The sequence below is a fragment of the Podarcis erhardii genome (genome assembly GCF_964252035.2).
Source record: "Podarcis erhardii genome assembly, chromosome: 3".
NCBI lineage: Eukaryota > Metazoa > Chordata > Lepidosauria > Squamata > Lacertidae > Podarcis > Podarcis erhardii.
The window spans coordinates 83,377,096-83,395,707 of NC_138507.1; the positions used below are offsets into that span (position 1 = coordinate 83,377,096).

General features: G+C 41.8%; 1 protein-coding gene across 1 annotated transcript in view; it reads right to left on the reverse strand.

Moving 5' to 3' along the window:
• HEATR5B (HEAT repeat containing 5B) overlaps positions 1-18,597 on the reverse strand; it is a 49,003-nt gene extending 30,406 nt beyond the window's left edge. Inside the window, exons 1-16 of the mRNA XM_081857643.1 lie at positions 18,456-18,597; positions 15,247-15,413; positions 14,532-14,743; positions 12,181-12,289; positions 11,518-11,667; positions 10,589-10,760; positions 9,933-10,090; positions 7,795-8,044; positions 6,461-6,616; positions 5,648-5,898; positions 4,623-4,734; positions 4,008-4,160; positions 3,339-3,438; positions 2,608-2,717; positions 1,405-1,568; positions 404-579 (exon numbers count right to left, since the gene is read on the reverse strand). Coding sequence (XP_081713769.1) covers positions 404-579; positions 1,405-1,568; positions 2,608-2,717; positions 3,339-3,438; positions 4,008-4,160; positions 4,623-4,734; positions 5,648-5,898; positions 6,461-6,616; positions 7,795-8,044; positions 9,933-10,090; positions 10,589-10,760; positions 11,518-11,667; positions 12,181-12,289; positions 14,532-14,743; positions 15,247-15,372 — 2,399 coding nt within the window. The 5' untranslated portion in view covers positions 15,373-15,413; positions 18,456-18,597. The remainder of the gene's footprint in view (positions 1-403; positions 580-1,404; positions 1,569-2,607; positions 2,718-3,338; positions 3,439-4,007; positions 4,161-4,622; positions 4,735-5,647; positions 5,899-6,460; positions 6,617-7,794; positions 8,045-9,932; positions 10,091-10,588; positions 10,761-11,517; positions 11,668-12,180; positions 12,290-14,531; positions 14,744-15,246; positions 15,414-18,455) is intronic.
• Positions 18,598-18,612: the final 15 nt, after the last annotated feature.

Here is an 18,612-nt window from a genome sequence, read left to right on the forward strand (position 1 = left end):
TAGGATTTAAGCCTTGATACTATTTAATTAAATAGCACTATAATGACATATTCACAAACAGACTTTGCTGGGGGGGGTGCCTACACCTTAGTTCAGGGGCCCTAATCTGCCCCCTTGGCCCTGGGATCTTACTAATTTTGGTAGCAGCAGCAAAAAGAACAAAAATTAAAGTGGACAGTGCTACATTGAGCAAAGTCCAGTGCCCTGATCTGAATACTGGTACAAGACTCAGCCTTTTCTCAGTCATTTGATTAGTCATTTGATGAGCAGAGGAGGAGGCAATAATGACACTCCCCAGCTAATTTGCATGGTGTATGCATGTGTGTGTGGCTTGCAAGTTCAAAAGGGTTGTCACTGTGGCTCTAAGGCCAACAAAGGTTAGCCACCCTGGTTTTAAACAGACCTGTGCTTGTAGGAAACATGAGGGAAAACCACTCCAAAGAGAGCAACTGAGGCATCTATGACTGACACTCCCAAAGGAAGAGGACCAGGAACAGCTTCACCAGCAGGGATGCGCAAATAAATGGAAGATGGATCATGTTCTAGAGCACCACTTCCAGAGGCACTGTTTGGCTGGAGCTGTAAAGCATCAGAACACTTGAAATATGATAAACATGTAACACTTATCGCTTCGTATTATACATTTTCCAAAGATTTTTGTTTCTAAATTATTATATATACTTCTGCAGTGTCTCCATTATTTCAAGGACAAAAAAGGAGATTCAACTCTAAGGCATGGATCCTAGCTTTTAGCACTGTGATGCTTGTTTTCAAGGAATGGGTTCTTCCATGAGTGTATGTGTATTAATGGAAGGAGCTTCAGTTCATCAAACTAAATACATCCATGGAAGGTTTAAGCCAGTATGTATAATTCAAGTAAAATTGATTTGCTTGCGCCCAGACACGTGGTTACCAGTACTGCACAGAACACATGATAAGGGCAATTACAGATCAAGCAGTCTCACATAAGCGTTTCATTTGGAAAGTATGAGAAGGAAACACACACCACACTATTAGATGCCCTACTGTAATACTTTGAGCAGCAACAGCAGCAGGGTCCATTGCCTTTTTTCTTTTTCAAAAACATGCTTATTGTGTGACTTTATTCTTTTCTAACTCTATGGCATCTTCGCCTGCTCTGCTATAGCATGCTTAAGAGTTCAGGTTTAGGGGTGACTCTGTTCTGGCATCTCTCACAAACTCTACAAGACACAACATTTTTCATAACTCTAAGGAAAATCAAATTATAATTGAGTCTAACTTAAACCTCTATATTTAGAAATCAGTAGAAGTATTACAAATATGTGCTGGGCACTGTAAAAATAACAACAGTGGATTTGCTCAAGAGCCTTGAAAAAGACAGAAAACTAGATGTTTGGGGAATGATTCTAAAGGATTTGATACCTGATCTTCAATTGATTTATGGTCTGTTTCCTGCAGCCAGGAGCCAAGAAGAACACTGTCATCATAATGGCAAAGTGATCTAAGCAGAGAGGTAGTAGTATTAGCAGAGTTGTCTGTCAAAGTAAATTCTGCCACCAGCTCCCGAAGAAGTGCATTAAATGACCCTGAAGAAAAATAATTGGAAGGGGACAACGTCAAAATATAAGACATTTTACATCCTGTGATTCAATAGGCATTATATGAAACAGAAATAGTTCCCAAAGAAGGATGGTGTAGTACAGGAAAATCAGTACTAATATTATTCTTGGGAAGCTATAACCCATGAGAAGCCCACATTCACCTGCCTGAAAAGTCAGGTAGTCTTGTACAGCTAGATGCACCGATTCTAGTGTCCACTGGCAAAGAGAACTCTACCGCTTTACTATAGTACTACCAGAGAGGCCCTCAAAGAGCACGGTGCCAAGAAACTAAAATCTATTGGGAAACCAGCCAAATACCAGAAATAAAAGTAAAAGCTTTTCCAGGTAGTTTATTTCTCCAACTGAACCTCACTGAGACAGGGGTTGAAGAAATCAAAGGTACTATCCAGTGATTATCCTCCAAGCTGGAGTTCAGTCAACAGAAGAGTAGAGGAGTTGGATAGTTTTGGGGGTGGAGTGCACATTTTTATTTCTATTTATTTATTATTATTACGTTGTTGTTGTTTGCGTGTATAGAGTAGAGGGGCTTGGAGAGCATCTGAAGTTTCAGATATTAACTAGACACCCTGCACTCCAAGGCCAGGGAGACTACTGCTGCTTGATATCATTAACAATCCTACATTGTATTTGTGAGTTACCCAGGACCATTGCTTAGAGGCACAGCTGGTATATGTATTACTGAATATTACTGCATAGGGTTATTTCTAATCTTTGTAAAGAAGAAGAAGAGTTTGGATTTGATATCCCGCCTTTCACTCCCCTTCAGGTGTCTCAAAGTGGCTAACAATCTCCTTTCCCTTCATGTGCAGATGTATATATGTGAGCACTGTGATTCTGCCAAATGTCCTCCAGAAAAATACATTATTTGTTCATAGAAATGCTACCAATCTTGTGACTATTTTCAATTTTGTGACTACTTTAAAGTTTTTAAAAGCCTACATAAGAATATAAGGGATGTGGACCCAAGCATTAAGAGCAATAAGCAACAATTCAGTGCAATTACCTTCATATGTTTTTGGTGGTAACAAAGCCAAGATGTCATAAAGTCTTAATCGGACCATTGCTGCACTAGCCTTCAGATGAGCTCCATGGGCTTTTATTACAGAGGGAATGCTATTGTGTTAAAAAGAAGTCCAGATTAATTACTAATAAAAATCATGACATAGTAAACTGTTGATGCAATGGGTTTTATTCAACATAACACTAAGACTCAGGTTCCATCAGCAGAAGGATTTCCCCTTGCACAACAGAACTCCCCTGCCCCTGCAAAATCTGTTCTGGAGGTTCCTCCAACCATCTAGAACAGATCTGAGGACAGCATAGGGAGCACATGGGGGGAGAAGTGGAGGGAAGTCCCATTGTGCTAGTGGTAACCTTTCTGGTAGGATGCACTAGGTTGAAGTCTAACTTTTAATACTGTTATAAGCAAGGTCTATCCCTGAGTTGCTATGTGATATGCACACAATTTCATTTTATGCAGAATAAATTATTTTTGAAAGTATTTTTAAAGAAGATTTGTGCCTTCCATAAAACAAGAAATAACATTTAGTTTAAAAATGGAAATGTTAAATATCAAAAAAGTAAGACAGGACATAAAATTAACTTTAAGAAGTTAGTGTTGATTGTTTCTTCATTTTGAATTTAAAATAAGAACTTCTCTGACTTTTTCTGGTTATGCAGACTACAGAGGATTTTGAGGGGAAATTGCTTCACCATTGTGGAAACTATACTTACTGAGACATCATTGTCATAGCACATTCTATAGGAGTCATCAGTTTTCGAATAACATCCTCTGTTAGAAGTTCGGGACAGTGAGCAACAAAACTTCTCATAGCTAATAAAGAAAAAAGCATTGGTCACATTTTAAACTATGTAAGCAAACAAGGAAATGTTAACTATCAAAAAGAAACTGCAGTTCAGCTGCTGGCAAAATGCCAATGCTTTCCCTAATCAGCAGAGACATTCAAGAAGCCAGGTGAACCACAATGCCCCACCCATGTTATCCACTATTGCTACCTGTCTATATTGTTTCAGCCAAGCTTGCATTGCTATAGGAAGGACAGGTGGAATCAAATACTACCCCACTTGTCTCCCTCATCAGGCATCTTTTCCTTAGGAGCCACATGTACCACTACGAATGAACCAATTTTTTTTTTTACTCTCTCAGCCTTCTGAATAAGCCAAACTCTTACATTACCTTTATACACTATTTACTTGCAACATTCATACTCCAGCATTCTTCCAAGGATCTCAGGGCATTTTACAAGGCTCTGTGAGACTGGAACTGGAACTTGTTCAAGGACATTTAGCATTCAGATTTGAACATGAATCTTTTCACAATGTTCCAGGTAAAACTGATTGAAATAATTCAGGAACTGTTAGCTGTATCTTTGAGATTCTTACCACAGAGAGCTCCTGCACGCCCTTCCAGTGTTACTTGCCATGTGAAGGAATCTCCACGAGCTTTCTCTGCTTCCAACTCCTTTAGCGATCGGGGAAATACATTTCGCCACAGCAGTAACATTTTGGGAAGATGGTAACGAACAGCAGACGGACCTAAGGGTAAGAAGGCAAATTACTGTAGATTTTAAACAATTCTCAACAAACAAACAAAAAATAACCAAATGACACTAAAAATACTCCAATGCCATTATTGTGTGCTATTCTTTTCTTTTTTTTAAAGTCACATTTTGTATGCCACTTTGGCCATTTTTACTTGGAAAGGTAGCCAGTAATCAATGTAACCAATGCATGTGATGTAAGATTATAGGAATATTTGTATTTTTACACACTATGTATTAGTCTTTAGCATTAAAAGTTTAATCAAATAAAGCTAATTTAAAGATCTTTAGAAGTATCTCCCCAGTTACAAATATGAACTTCTGAAGAGCTTGGTTTATTCTGCTGACTATAACAACTTTAAGGAATTTTTACTGTCAAGACTAATCAGACAACCTTATTAAGAATACCAGGACTGTCCTACACCACAGTGATAAAGCCAGCCACTGTTTTACATACCTAAAGTCATCAGAGCACCAAGCAAAAGCCATCCAGCTTGGGTTCGCTGCAAAGACAATCTGCTATTTTGTGCAGCAGATCGTAAGAGATCCTCTGCAATGCTAACAACCATCTGAAAACAAAACGAGATTGTTACCAATTATGTGCCCATTCCTAATCACACATTATGTGCTAACACAAAAGTTTGCATGTGTCACCATGGAGGCGCAATACTTTCAGATCTTTAAACCTGAATGTCACAAGAAGTTGCACATTATTCTCAATTATTTAGTTATTTAAGGAATTAGCAATAACACTTCCAATTTGGGTTCAAAATAACACACGTTACGCCAATATGGCATAAAGTGTAAAATGGCTGTGTAAAATCAACAAAAATAAAATATTTACAGAAGAGTAAAGAAAACTAAAAACCCGTGTATATATAGGGTACCCAAACCAACTTTATTTTAAAGATGCAAGGAAATGAGGAATCCTGGTATTACTAAATAAGAAATGGGAAATGGTAGTAGGGATCTGGCAGCTGAAACAGTGGCCTAGATTAACCAGGGGAATGTTTGGATGCAAATGAACTCTTTCGGTCAAATGAAAGCAGAAGGATAGTGAAATTTAGGAAATAGATTTAAGAGAAAGAGTAATGTAAGGAGTGACACACTAATTATTTTCTTCTCTCATTGACACAAGAGAGGTCAGAGTTTAGGGACTCACAGCACAGGGCCCCCCAAAGAGAGGAGCAGACGATGATGTCGACAGTGACAAACAGGGCTTACATTAGCACCTGGGCTGACATGGATATGCCATGGCCCGCAGGTGATTATACTGGTTGCTGTAGCATCTTTTCTTCTTCTGTTTACATGCATTTTATAGTCAGGAGGCAGCCAGACAGACCCTTTCCAACAACAAATTTTAACAAGTGAATGTGTTTAGCATTAGGGCAGCAGAAGCAAAGTCCATTTTATTTCTGTAGCCATTATGTTGTTAAGATTTGAACTTAATATGCAAAGCCACATATGTTCATAGTAGCTCACCTTTCCTTTGGCATGGGGAATGCCCAAAGGACACTGATGAACTCCACCTAGCAAAGCAGCCATTGCAAAACTGTAGCCACTAACAGCTTCTGGTGAGGTCTTCAAATTGTTGAGCCTTTCGGCACACCGGTCCAAGAAAGGAGTCACTTGGAAAGGCAAGGCCACAGCTACACAACGCAGGCACCATGCAGCAGCAAGTCGGGCAGCCATGCTTGGATGAAGAAGAACTGAAGTAACAGTCTCAAGCAATCCTGAAATCAACACAGACAACAGTGAGTCTTAAAGGGAAATCAATAATGGATTCCTATACTAGGATATACTCTATACCATTCAGTCCCCCTTTCACTCCATCTAATAGTAAATCAAGCTAAATATTACTCAACAGAATGAGATTCAAAATTAGTTTACTTATGCTTTTAAATTTCCACTTTATTTCTCATTTCAATAAACACACAATGAGGCATTCACCAGAACTCTCCAGACTCTAGGTTCTTATGGGGAAACTATATTGATAACTACTTGGTGAAATTTTGTAACTACTCAACAACTGTATACACAAATACATTTATATTAGGTAATTTGTTTAGCTGTTATGGGTGCAGGCTAAAGAATCTCAGAATTGCTTACATTCTGCTGAAACCAGAGGCAGTAAATGCCCTTGCATTTTTCTAGATTACATCACATGTCTTGCTGGGTTTGTTTTTCATGCCAGAATCAAGTGGTAATCAAGTAAGCTGGCAGACAGAAGTGGATATTGAACAGTACAATTCTATACAGGCAACTGTATATTAAATTACAGTCTTAACAACTTACCTATAGAAGGCTCTTGTATGAGAGGTGATGCAGTGGCACTTAGGCTCTGAACTAGGCTCCCAAGCTCCTGAAGGGCACAAACCATCACATGCTGACTTGCAGCAACTTCAGCTGCTCCTGATTTGTTTTCAATATTAGCATCATTCACAACTGATTCTGGCAAAGCAGTGGGAGAAGAGAGAGTGTCATCCAGCATTCTTGTAAATTTGAGGTGTATTCAGAAGAGTATCAGTACAGTGGTGCCCCGGAAGACGAATGCCTCGCAAGACGAAAAACTCGCTAGACGAAAGAGTTTTCCGTCTTTTGAGGTGCTTCGCAAGACGAATTTCCCTATGGGCTTGCTTCGCAAGACGAAACGTCTTGCAAGTTCTTGCGAGTTTTTTTCCTCCCCCCCCCCCCCATTTTCTAAGCCGCTAAGCCGTTAATAGCCGCTAAGCCACTAAACTGCTAATAGCGCTAATCCGCTAAGCCACTAATAGCTGTGCTTCGCAAGACGAAAAAACCGCAAGACGAAGAGACTCGCGGAATGGATTAATTTCATCTTGCGAGGCACCACTGTATACAGAACTATAGAAATGCAAGAGTTGCTTGTACACAGCAGCTAAGAAACTGAGCTGCATGTGTTTGCTTGAGATGCCACAGAATTTAAGAGACAACTCTTACAGATCTTGGTTTAGCATACATTCAGATGACTTGCTGGCAACCTACATTAAAAGCCGCCTTTCAATCACAAGTATTTTATATTTCATCACAAGAGAGCTACTTTCAGATAATTACTGAAGGAATGAGAAAGTATTATCAAGAAATATGTCATTGTTTCTATATTTTCATCATGGAAACTTAGCTTATGAAAAATGTCTAATAGTGATGAGTCTGAAAACTGAAGGGAAAGAACCAAAGCATTAAATTCTCTTCACAATTACTGATTTTCCAAGTTCTGACTCCTACTCACAGCCAGTTTTAAAACATTTTTAAGAATTAGCTCTCTGATCTCAAGTACAAGTAGCTTGATGCCCATATGCCGCATATGCATGTTTTTTTTGGGGGGGGGGGGGCTGTCCTAAACATTCTTCATCTTCTGAGTAACCATACTTTTGTATTTCATTGCTGTGGTGCAGTTAGCATTTGAAATATATATTCAGTCAGCACAGCTAGATATTTTAGAGTGTATTTACGGATTATTACATACTGTGTCTGCACTTCAGTGTTATGAGGGCACATAATATTGTTTGATTATCTGTCATAAACCTTTTTTCACAGCTTTAAAAATTCCTTCATACTTATGGGACAGGAATATATTATGTTGATTTGGACCTTAACCTTAACATTCTTACCTACTGCCTTCATCTGTTTACCAATTGCCTGGCATATATCTTTGGCAGCTGCAATCTGTGCCTTCTCCCCCAATAAACTTCCTACAGTAGCTCGGAGGATGAAGGAGACACATCTTCGAGAGTACACTGCTTCTACATGAGTCTGCGTTGCCCGAGGATGAGAAACCAGATCTAGAACATGCGACAAGAATGTAGCAAAATTGCGCTCCAGCCACTGACCTCCTAATGTTGTGACAAAGACAACATAAGCCTGCAAATTCAAAATACAAATATTACAACCACAGAAAGGAAGGATTTGTACACATTTCCATAATAGAGGGGAGGGGCAAACAAAGGGAAACTCTAAAGAGAAAACTTAAATGACCCTGGTTTTATAAGATTTTGAGGCAAAACAACCATATTTTAGGGATGGATTCACATATATGATGTCTTCTATCTAATGCTACCACAAGTAGAAGGAATACTTTTGGAAGCGCAGTCCTCACTACCATTATGATTCACCGCTTACCTTGATTCATGATGAACGAAATAAAAATAAATGGATATTTTCCCCTTTTATGACCCTGGAGAACCCCTTCTCCCACCACAATATAACAATATTTTCAGGAATTGCCAGTCAGCCAAGTGCAGTAAGCATCTACTCTAACAGCAGCCCTTCAGAGTCTCAGAGGTCTTTCACATCCCCTTCTATCTTTTAGCACAGCAGACTAAGGCCTCTGTGGAGGTGGGAAGGAGGGAGGCATCCTTTGCAAGCCCAAAAGAGAACTACAAGGCCCTTTGGTCCAGGCTGACTGGAGCGCTGCACAGAGGTACTCCTTTTAGAGGCTGGGGGTACAGTGATACCTCTAGATGCGAACGGGTTCCGTTCCGGAGCCCCATTCACATCCTGAAGCGAACGCAACCCGCGTCTCCATGTGCCGCGATTCGCCGCTTCCACGCATGCACGTGACACCCTTTTGAGCGTCTGCACATGCGCAAGCGGCGAAACACGGAAGCAATGCGTTCTGTTACTTCCAGGTCGCCGCGGAGCGCAACCCAAAAACGCTCAACCCGAAGCTACTTCAACCCGAGGTATGACTGTACATCAATTGGTTATACAGGTCTAGGGGCATCTTAAGCACATCTGGCGCCGTGGTGCAAAGATCCTTCCGACGCCCCCCCCCCCCGTTTCCCAGAGTTGGGACCCCAAAGTTGTTGAGGCTGCTCCCGTCCTCATGCTGCTGCCCCGTGCTGCTCGCACACACCCGGGCATTGGCTCTCGCAGCAGGATCATGATGTGGGGCTGGGCAGCCGGGCGCAATGGGGATGGCAAGGGAGGCAGGCGGGGGTCTCGTCCAGGCAGGGACAGGCGAAGCGAGTTGGGCCGTCTGCGGCGCCGCAGCAGAGAAGCGCACTCACTGAGTCTCACCATCCTTGCTTGGGGAAGAGGGGGGGAGGAGAGAGCGTGACTGGGAGGGGATTGGACAGGGGAAGGAAACGTGGTTCAGGTGAAGGAGTGCAGAGGTGGTGGGGGCAGTGGGAGGAGGCAGGCTCCGTGCAAGGTGGTGGAGAAGCAGGGGAAGGAGGGAGGGGAGACGGGGGCAGCAGTTGCAGCGTGTAGCCCCGAGCGAGGGGATTTTTCAAGGTGGAGTGGATGGGGGGAGTGGTGGTAGAGTCACGTTTATTATGCGCAGAGCTTGGGATGCAAGCACACACCACTCAGCCAAGGAGGTGGTGTGTCGCGGAGCCAGCAGAGAGAACTCTGGACTGCGGGAAAGCATCCAGAGCCTTCCTGCCTCCAATGGGCGCTGGAGGCGTGCAGGCACCAAGCCCCCGCTCCACCTCGCTTACCTCCCCGCTCTCCCCTCCCCGGGCTCTCTGTCTGGTGCTCTCCACTGCTTGGTGCCCTGGCTCGCCGTGCCACTACGCCCAATGGTAAAGACGTCCCTGTACAGGTCTCACTTATTTATCAATGTGCTAAATCTATTCATCTGATTGGCTTATATGGCATGGATAAACTGCACATTTGTGACATGCTTAGTCAACAGACATGAATATAATAATGATCATTTTCTAGGGAACAATAGCTATTTGAGCACTTGCCTAGGCAGAGATAACAACACTGTGAAAATTACTGAAGAACAAGAGAGCAAACACACCTGCGTAACTCCAACTCTCACTTCTCGATTGACAGATCCTCCTACTTTTAACATCTCACCACCGCTCTTTAAGAATCCAGATCCTCCTCTTAGAAAACCAGTGGCCATGAGTTCCAAAACCTCTTCCAGTGTAGCCCGCTTCACATTTTGGCGCATCACTTCAAGAAAAAAAATAGTAATTTAATTTAATAGAATACTTTTAAATAATTGCTTGGACTCATATTACTTCTGTGATTTTGACAAGTAGCCTGCCTTGTTACAGGAACAAAGGCAACAAAAACTTAGTAGAGTTTAATGATTATTAAATATATGTAAAAGCCTTCAGACAATTACAAATGATTACATAACTCATTCACAAAGGGTTTCTATCTCAATGCTTTCCTTGTGTAGATTAATTGCTTTAACTTTGGCTAGCTGTAAAAATAGAGAAAACAACAATCTCCACAATACAATTTTATAGTAGAATAACAGAATTGTAGAGTTGGAAGGGATCCTGAGGATCATCTAGTCCAACTCCCTGCAATTCAGGAATCTCAACTTAACGGTCCACCATCCAATTTGAAACCATACCAGACCCTGCCTAGATTTGCAAATAGTACACAAAATATATCCAGTTTATATAATAATATTTGCATAGACAATTCAATATTTAATACCTGCTGCTTGCTTTGGTATCAGTGCTGTAGCCATAACTGTTCCCAAAAGTTTTGATACTGCAACTCGTACACCATAATTTGAGTTTTCCAGAGCCTTAAAACAAAGTGTTGCTACATTTTCCAGTTCTGCTGTCCACATAAATACAGCCTCATTTTGTAGTTCCAGTAGGCACTGGGGGCAGGAGAAAGAACATACCAATAATTGTTTAATATTTCTAAAATGCTTACCCATCCACTCTGGGAATAGAGCCAGCACGATCATCTCTGTCATTTATCCCACTTATGAGATATGATTGGCATAATGACTTTTAAAAAACTATTCAGAAAGGTTACACTGAAATCTGTCTTTACATTGGTGCTCATACAAAAACATTATTATGAGATACGGGATTGGAGAGTAATACTGAATCACAGGATACAAGCGTCCAATTCCTGTCTACAAACACTTCAGTAGCATTTAATTTTCAGATGTATTGCGGGGGGGAGGGGGGCTGCTTCCTACCTCTCAGTTTAAAATCTGCCCCTGCCAAAAAATCTCTGCTCCAGAAAAAATAGAGAAACAGGCCACTTCTCTCTCTCCCTGCGTAAAATGTCGGTTTCAGTGCTTTGAAGGGAGAAGAAAGCTACATTGTCACATTCTTTCCTCAGTAAGAGGAAAAAGTCCTTCCTGCTACAATTTAGAATCCCATTACAAAGATTAATGCCAAGTATTAAAAAAATCAGATGGGAACTGCTCTGTGGCAGCCCAAATGCTTTCAGAAGGTGATCTGGATAAGCTAGCCACCAAACCCACATCCCAACTACACTGTGCACACTGTGTGACATATGAAATAATGTCAAAATACAACACACCAAGGAAAGACCAACAGAAAATTTAGTGAACAAACAAACCCTGCATGTTTATAAATTGTAAAATAATACAAACCTACCTTTGCTACTGCACATCGCACAGCCATAGCTCTGTCTGTCAGGAGAGATCTCGCATTCTTATAAATATCACGGTGGCAAGAAGCTGCAGCACCACCCAGCCCACTTAGGACTTTCTGCAAACTCATTAATATTTCACTCCGGCCCTGTGACTACAAATTGCATTGGGATTTGAAAGGGAGAAAGAGAGAATGAAGCGGAAATAAGAAACAACTTGTTCTGTATCTTCATAATGTAACTATGAGAATTATCTAAAAAGTGAGGGGCAAAGGGAGATGGTTCATAATTCATATATGAAAGAAAGAGATACCAGACAACTGGTGTCATGACGCATTTCTGAGGTATTTTTATGGTAATTTGGCAAAAAAATGACACTGCTGACATGGGTTGCCATACGTCCAGGTTCTCCCAGACATTTTTGCCAATTTCTGCCCGGACACTGCTTCAAACTGCAGTATTCCAGGTATGTCCTGGAAATTACAGACGTATGGCCATCCTAATTAAACAAAGAGTATATAAATAAAAGACAGCAGAAAAGCCTTAAATAAAATTTCCTAAGCCTTAATTGATGGTTTTAGTCTGTTACAAAATAGACTAACAAACTAAGTATGTAAAAGAGTGAAAAATATGATTTTGTGTTTTTTTACAACACCACTTTCACTCACCTCAGCACTTTTCAGAGACTTTAAGAGATTGTTAACTGTTTCTGGAAAAGAACTACCCAGCATTCTCCCCATTTTTTCATAAAATGCTCCAACACATGCCACTGCAGTGCTACAAAAAGGCAAAATCATCATTAGTATTTTTTCACTAGGTAACATGCTAGTAAATAGAAGCATAAAATCAAAACTTAAACATCTTCAGGCAAGCGGGCAGTTTTATGTAGTATGTATACTTTGTAAGGAAATCAGAGACTACAAACTTATATTTTGGCCACAGATATAGTTTTAGAAATGAGAAGGTAAAAATTCACATGGATTAGCAATTAAGTGACAGGTAAAACGAATGCCAAGTTTCATTAAGTTTTTCTACTCTCATGCTCATTAGGATTTTTCTCACCCAAAGAATGACTCACATTTCTCACATATTTCAAAATAAATATAGCATGTTCACCAACTGTAGTTTGGAATATTTTAAGAGTATTTTATGAGCATAGAATGCAGTCTTCTCAGACTTTGCATGTCTGATGCTAACACAATAGTCCTGAAAGCATGGAATTTAATTCCAAATAGTGTGATAACCTATAGTTCCTAAAAGATGCTCTTGAGAATTCCCTAAGTGATTTTCACAATGACTGGTAAAATTATGTCAAGCAATTGGTAGGCTTAGTTTCCTTCAAACTGCTTGGCAGTAATCACTTAGAAAAACTAAGTTCTCAATCCAGTCTGGATTGCTGCATGTGAAGGAATGTAACTGTTCTCAATTACCGTATTTTTCGCTCTATTGGACGCAGTTTTTCCCCTCCAAAAATTGAGGAGAAATGTGTGTGCGTCCTATGGAGCGAATGCAGGCTTCTGCCATAGCCGCGCGCAACCCCTCCGGCAGGGAGAGGCTCCACGGGCTATGGCTTCTTTAGCCCTGCGCAGCGTCTCCCGGCAAGGAGAGGCTGCACGGGGCTAAAGGGGAAGCCAAAGCAGTGAGCGGGATCCATCCCGCTCGCTGCCTTGCCTTCTTCCACAGCTGCGTGCAACCCCTCCGCAAGGAGAGGCTGCACGGAGCTATGGATTCTTTAGCCCCGCGCACCCTCTCCCAGGAGGGAGAGGCTGCACGGGGCTAAGGGGGAAGCCAAAGCAGCGAGCGGGATCCATCCCGCTCGCTGCCTTGCCTTCTTCCATAGCTGAGCGCAACCCCTCTGGCAGGGAGAGGTTGTGTGCAGCCTGTACGCTGCTCTTTGGGGCTGGGGGGGGGGAAATATTTTTTTCCTTTATTTCCCCCCCTAAAAACTGGGTGCGCCCTATGGTCCGGTGCGCCCTATGGTGCGAAAAATACGGTAAGCTCTATTTTTGCTGTCGTCCTGCACAAAAGCCAAGTCAAGAACAACTTCTTGTGATAATCCAGCTAGAAAACATTTGCAATTCTTCTGTATGTTTAGGCATGTTTAGACTTAGAAATACAATAAGCAGGCTTCTTCACATGGAAGAAAGCCTCTCCATCAGAGGCTGCACCTAATAGATCCAGAATGCGGCAGCACTCATCTGCATTTGCCTGCCTGTAAACCCCCAATAGGACTTGCTTCTTAGTAAACATGCAGAACAATACACTATCAAGTCCTGCATGTTGCCAGCACAGTGATTTGACAAATCTAAACAGAGCTCTTTTAGAAGTGGGCAATATATTCAGAGATTTACAGGCCCAGTGAATTTATTTATTTCCAAGTAGACATTTAAAGAATTGTTTGATCTTCCCTCCTTCTGCAATAATACAGTGGTACCTCCGGTTATGAACTGAATGCGTTCCAGAGGTCCGTTCTTAACACAAAACTGTTCTTAACACGAGGCACGACTTCCGCACACATCCTGGAGCAACTAGGGGCATCTACTTCCAGGTTAGCGAACTGCGTTACTCGAAGCATTCGTAAGGGGGACAGTACGTAACCAGAGGTTCCACTGTAGTGTGGATGCTTAAAGACTAATGCGAATCCAACGAACACTTTCTTCCACTGATATCCTGCAGCATCTATATAATCCCGCTTTAAATATTACTGCCCATCATCTAGGATGCTGAACTAAAAGGTCTGATCTAGCAGGATCTTATGTTCTCAGTTACCCTCCCACCCTCAGCTGCATAATTCTTGTCACAACCAATATTGTTACAAAAAACAGTAGGAAATTGATTCCATTGTTACTTCAAGGCATCATTCATTTCTAAACAGGTATAGTCCCCTGAGGGTTCTGTAAGCATGAATCACAAAAAATCTTTCAAATCTGCTCAGCTACTTCTTCAGTGTTCTAAGAAATTAACAAATTAACCATCACTTGTAACAACATTATTGTCCTGTATGTGATCTGTTACTTACAGTTTGGTTGGTAAGTAGGCTGATGTATCATCTTTACTTTTGATAATTTCATTACACTTATCAAGTGTCTGAAATACAGTAAAAGTATCTCCAATGCTATACAGAGCAGCAAGGTTTTTAGCAAGCAATTTCCGGGTGGGTGGCCCAGGAGAGCTGCTGATAAGACCAGTTAGCTGTTCAACAAGTTTTTTTTGTTTTTCTTTTACATCCGTCTGTTAACAAAACAAATTAAAATTTTATTTGCTCTGATTTTCATAATTCAACATTCAAATGCTTAGTTCTTTCAGATGATTGCTATTCAAGTATTTTTATTTCTGGGATATTTTTGCTAGTAGAGCTATAACCACCCGTCATGTGTCATTTTATTTTTCAATAAGATATCCTGACATTCGTTATATTTGGTGGTTTATTTAATGAAGCTGGTACTGGCCTAATCCACTGGCCCATTTGCCTAAATGCTTCTGGCATTTCTCTGAAACTACTGATACAAATTCACTTAAAACAAACTTGGAAAGGGAATTACAGCTTAGGACATAACATTCATCTCAAATTATGGGCAAATCAGATCTTTTAAAAATATGAATTAGTGAACTATATAATAATGTCATGGAGTTAGACTACAATTCTTTACACTGATCTGGGAGCAAGCCCCATGAAACTCAATGAAAAAGGACTATATAAAAACCAAAGACTGGTGAGAGGGGACATGGCATACCTTGTTAGCAGCTACTAGCACTTTGTCAAGAAACCGCAGCCATTCAAAGATAAAAACTGGTCGCTTTGCTTCTGTGATTTGAGCCAAAGCCTCTTCATTTAATAACAAACTGTGAGCAAGCTCCATGGCTGGCTAAAATCTGCTTTTGTTACAGGTGTACTTATTTCCTATTAGAAAACATAACATAGAACAATAATTATTATTATTTTCTTATTCCTAATAGCAGTTTACAAACAGCTCATTTACTTAATATTTGATTATATCCCAGATTGTCAAACACTTACATGAAGTATCTGCACTGATGTATTATTTCCTTAGTACCAACAATGCACATTGCACTTTACAAACAACAAATTTGGCAGGTCCTTCACCAAGGGACTTACAACAGAGGAAGTTGAGGGAAATTGTGACAGGGATAAAAAGGAAGAGAATGTGCTGCTATTTAATTACACATTATTCAGCTTAGTTACCATAGGGTACTGGGACTAGATGTTGTTCCAATGGGCTGCCAGAGAATATGCATTTTGAGGAGGAAATACAAAAGGTGGTCAGATGGAGGCATTCTGGCAGGCAGTTCAAGGCACTGAGAGCAGCAAGGGAGAAAAGATGCACAGTGAATAATTTTGGCAGCAGAATGCTGCATGGATAAATGCAAGACAACAGAAGAGCCATGAAAAGAATGCAGTAGTCAACATAAGAGATGACCAAGGCATGGACCAGAATTTTTGGTCATATTTTTGTAACATTGTAAAAGAAGAAATGTTTTGGCAATGAAAATGGAGGGCAAAGGATAGAGAAAACCAAGGCTTCAAGCCTGATCAGTAGAGCAAGGTGATGTTATTAATGATTAAGAATGAAGGAGGAAGGAGATGGCTTGGGAGGAACCAAGTTTGATTTTGAGTCCTACTGAGTTTGAAATAACAATGCAATACCTAGACAGAAATATCAAAGACACACTTAGAAATGCACTAGAACAGGCATAGGCAACCTCAGCCCTCCAGATGTTTTGGGACTACAATTCCCATCATCCCTGACCACTGGGCCTGTTAGCTAGGGATAATGGGAGTTGCAGGCCAAAAACATCTTGAGGGCCGAGGTTGCCTATGCCTGCACTAGAATGAAGAAAGTTCTTCTTAGGTAGAGGTGGGTGACATCAGTGCATAGTACTGAAAGCCATGATATGTGATAATGTTACTCAGGGACACTGTATAGGGACAGAATAGCAGATGGCCAAATACAAGCACAGACATCTGAGAAACCACAATGAAGAAAGAAAACAAAGAGGGCTTCCCCCTCTAGAAACACCAAAATATCAACTAGACAGAAAGAGAGCCATCTGAAAACAAAATCAAGGAGATCTAGGACATAAAGCAAAGTGAAACAAGTAGGGGAAAGTGATCTACTGTACCTAGATATCAAAGAGGAAGAGAACTGAGTAGAGACTTTTGGATTTGGTGATGAGGAGGCAAAAGCAGTGACATGCAGCTGGCAGACTAGATGGGGGCCAGCAACAGAGTTGGGGGAAAAAGATTAGCTCATGAAAGTAAGCAGGGGTTTGATGAAAAGGGGAGGGGGAGGGAATTGTACAGTAGTCAGACCTAGAAAAGGGATCAAGAGTTGGTTTGTCTTAATAAGGAAAACAGTGGTGCATTTGAATGTTGAAGAGAGGAAGAAAAAGATAGGATAACACAAAGAGTGATAATGACAGCAGAGATGGCAATTAGGAGGGCACAGGATCAACGGTAAACATGGGTTAACTAAAGATAATAGGGTAGTCAACTCATCAAGTGTAATGGAGGAAAAAATGTCAGAGAGAGAGTGCATTGCCAGGCTAGTAATAATGATTATGGAACCTCTTTTTGGCAGTCCTGTATTCATTTACCTTGGAATTAAGTCCTATTGAACTCGATGGGATTTACTTCTCAGTAGACATAGAACTGTACTGTAATTTGGAATTTCTGTCATTCAGAAGGGCCAGAAGTATTATCTCAAGGCTGTGGAAAGCACATTTACTGCCTGATTCACTTGCTCTGAGGTGATATGCCAGGGAAATCACACACAGATAGGAATATTAAGACTATGTTTTAAGAGTGCCAATTCTTGTAGGAGCTGCCACTTTATGAGATTCCTCTACAATCCTGTCCTCTGCTACTGCTATAAGTAAAATTTTATTCAGACAAAAGTGAAACCTGAATTTGTGATCTCAGATTCCCCTGCTGAATTTATTTAAAATATTCTCCACAGAAACTTCCAAGTCAAATAATAACCATAATAAAATCAAATATCAATTTACATACAGTATACAAAAGGATAGGAAAAAAATAAAACTTGGAAGTAAAAGAGAGGGGCAGGGAGAATAACAGCAAGGCAATGAAGGCGGAATTAAACCATCAAGCATCAAAACTGTAGGAAGGAAATTGCCTGTGCCGGGTGCCTGGAAGCTAGGAGGGGTAAGTACCAGTTAAATGTCTCCCGGGAGAGGATTCCACTGCCAGGAGTACTGCAGCTGAAAAGGCTCTATTGCTCATCGCTTCCCACCTCAATAAGGACAGGGTGAGAGATGAATGGGACATAATCATAAACTGAGAACTGCACCATTGGAATCAGCGACAGAGAGCCCAGAATATCTGCAGCTGCCTGCTGCGTGCAAGAGCGAGCAGCAACCCCATGCTTGCTGCTGCATAAATGGTGTGAAACTGCTGTAGCTGCTGGGGATGCCCCCAAGCGCTTTAAAGCCCCGCTCAGTTTCGGAGGGAGCTCCATCAGCTCGTGTGCTTCGCTTTGCATGCAGAAGGTGCGACTTCCCCAAAAAATCCCCCCAGTAGTAAGAGATCCCCGAGGGGCCATTGCCAGTCAGAGGAAACGGCAGTTTCGGATATCCAGCCCCAAGGCCTGCCACCCTGGTGTCAAGGGCAGCCCCAGCGAGAAGGAAACCCGCCGCCACTCAAAACTCCTGCCCGCCCCTCTCGAAAGCGCCTGCCTGCCCTAAAGGCCGAAGCACCCCGCCGCGAAAGCAGCGCACCACCTTAACTTGACCCCGCTGCCCACCCGTAGGAGCCGCCGTTGTTCGTTCCCTCCTCCTCACAGGGACCCAGTTAAAGTGCCCCCCCCCCCCACGCCACCCAACCGCCACCCCTTAATATTGACCCAGCGGCTCTTCTCCACCCCTACCCCCCCCCGCAAGTAAGTCCTTCGTCTCCCAGACCCACCTCTTCCGACAGTTCGCGGTACCGCAGACCACTGCGACGTTTGACAGAAAGGGGCAAACACCTGACGTCGCCATGGCGCACCGCTCAGTAACCGAATCCCTCTCTCCCCACCAGCTGAGGAAGCGCCGGCTGCCGCGCAAGCGCATTCCATACCCGG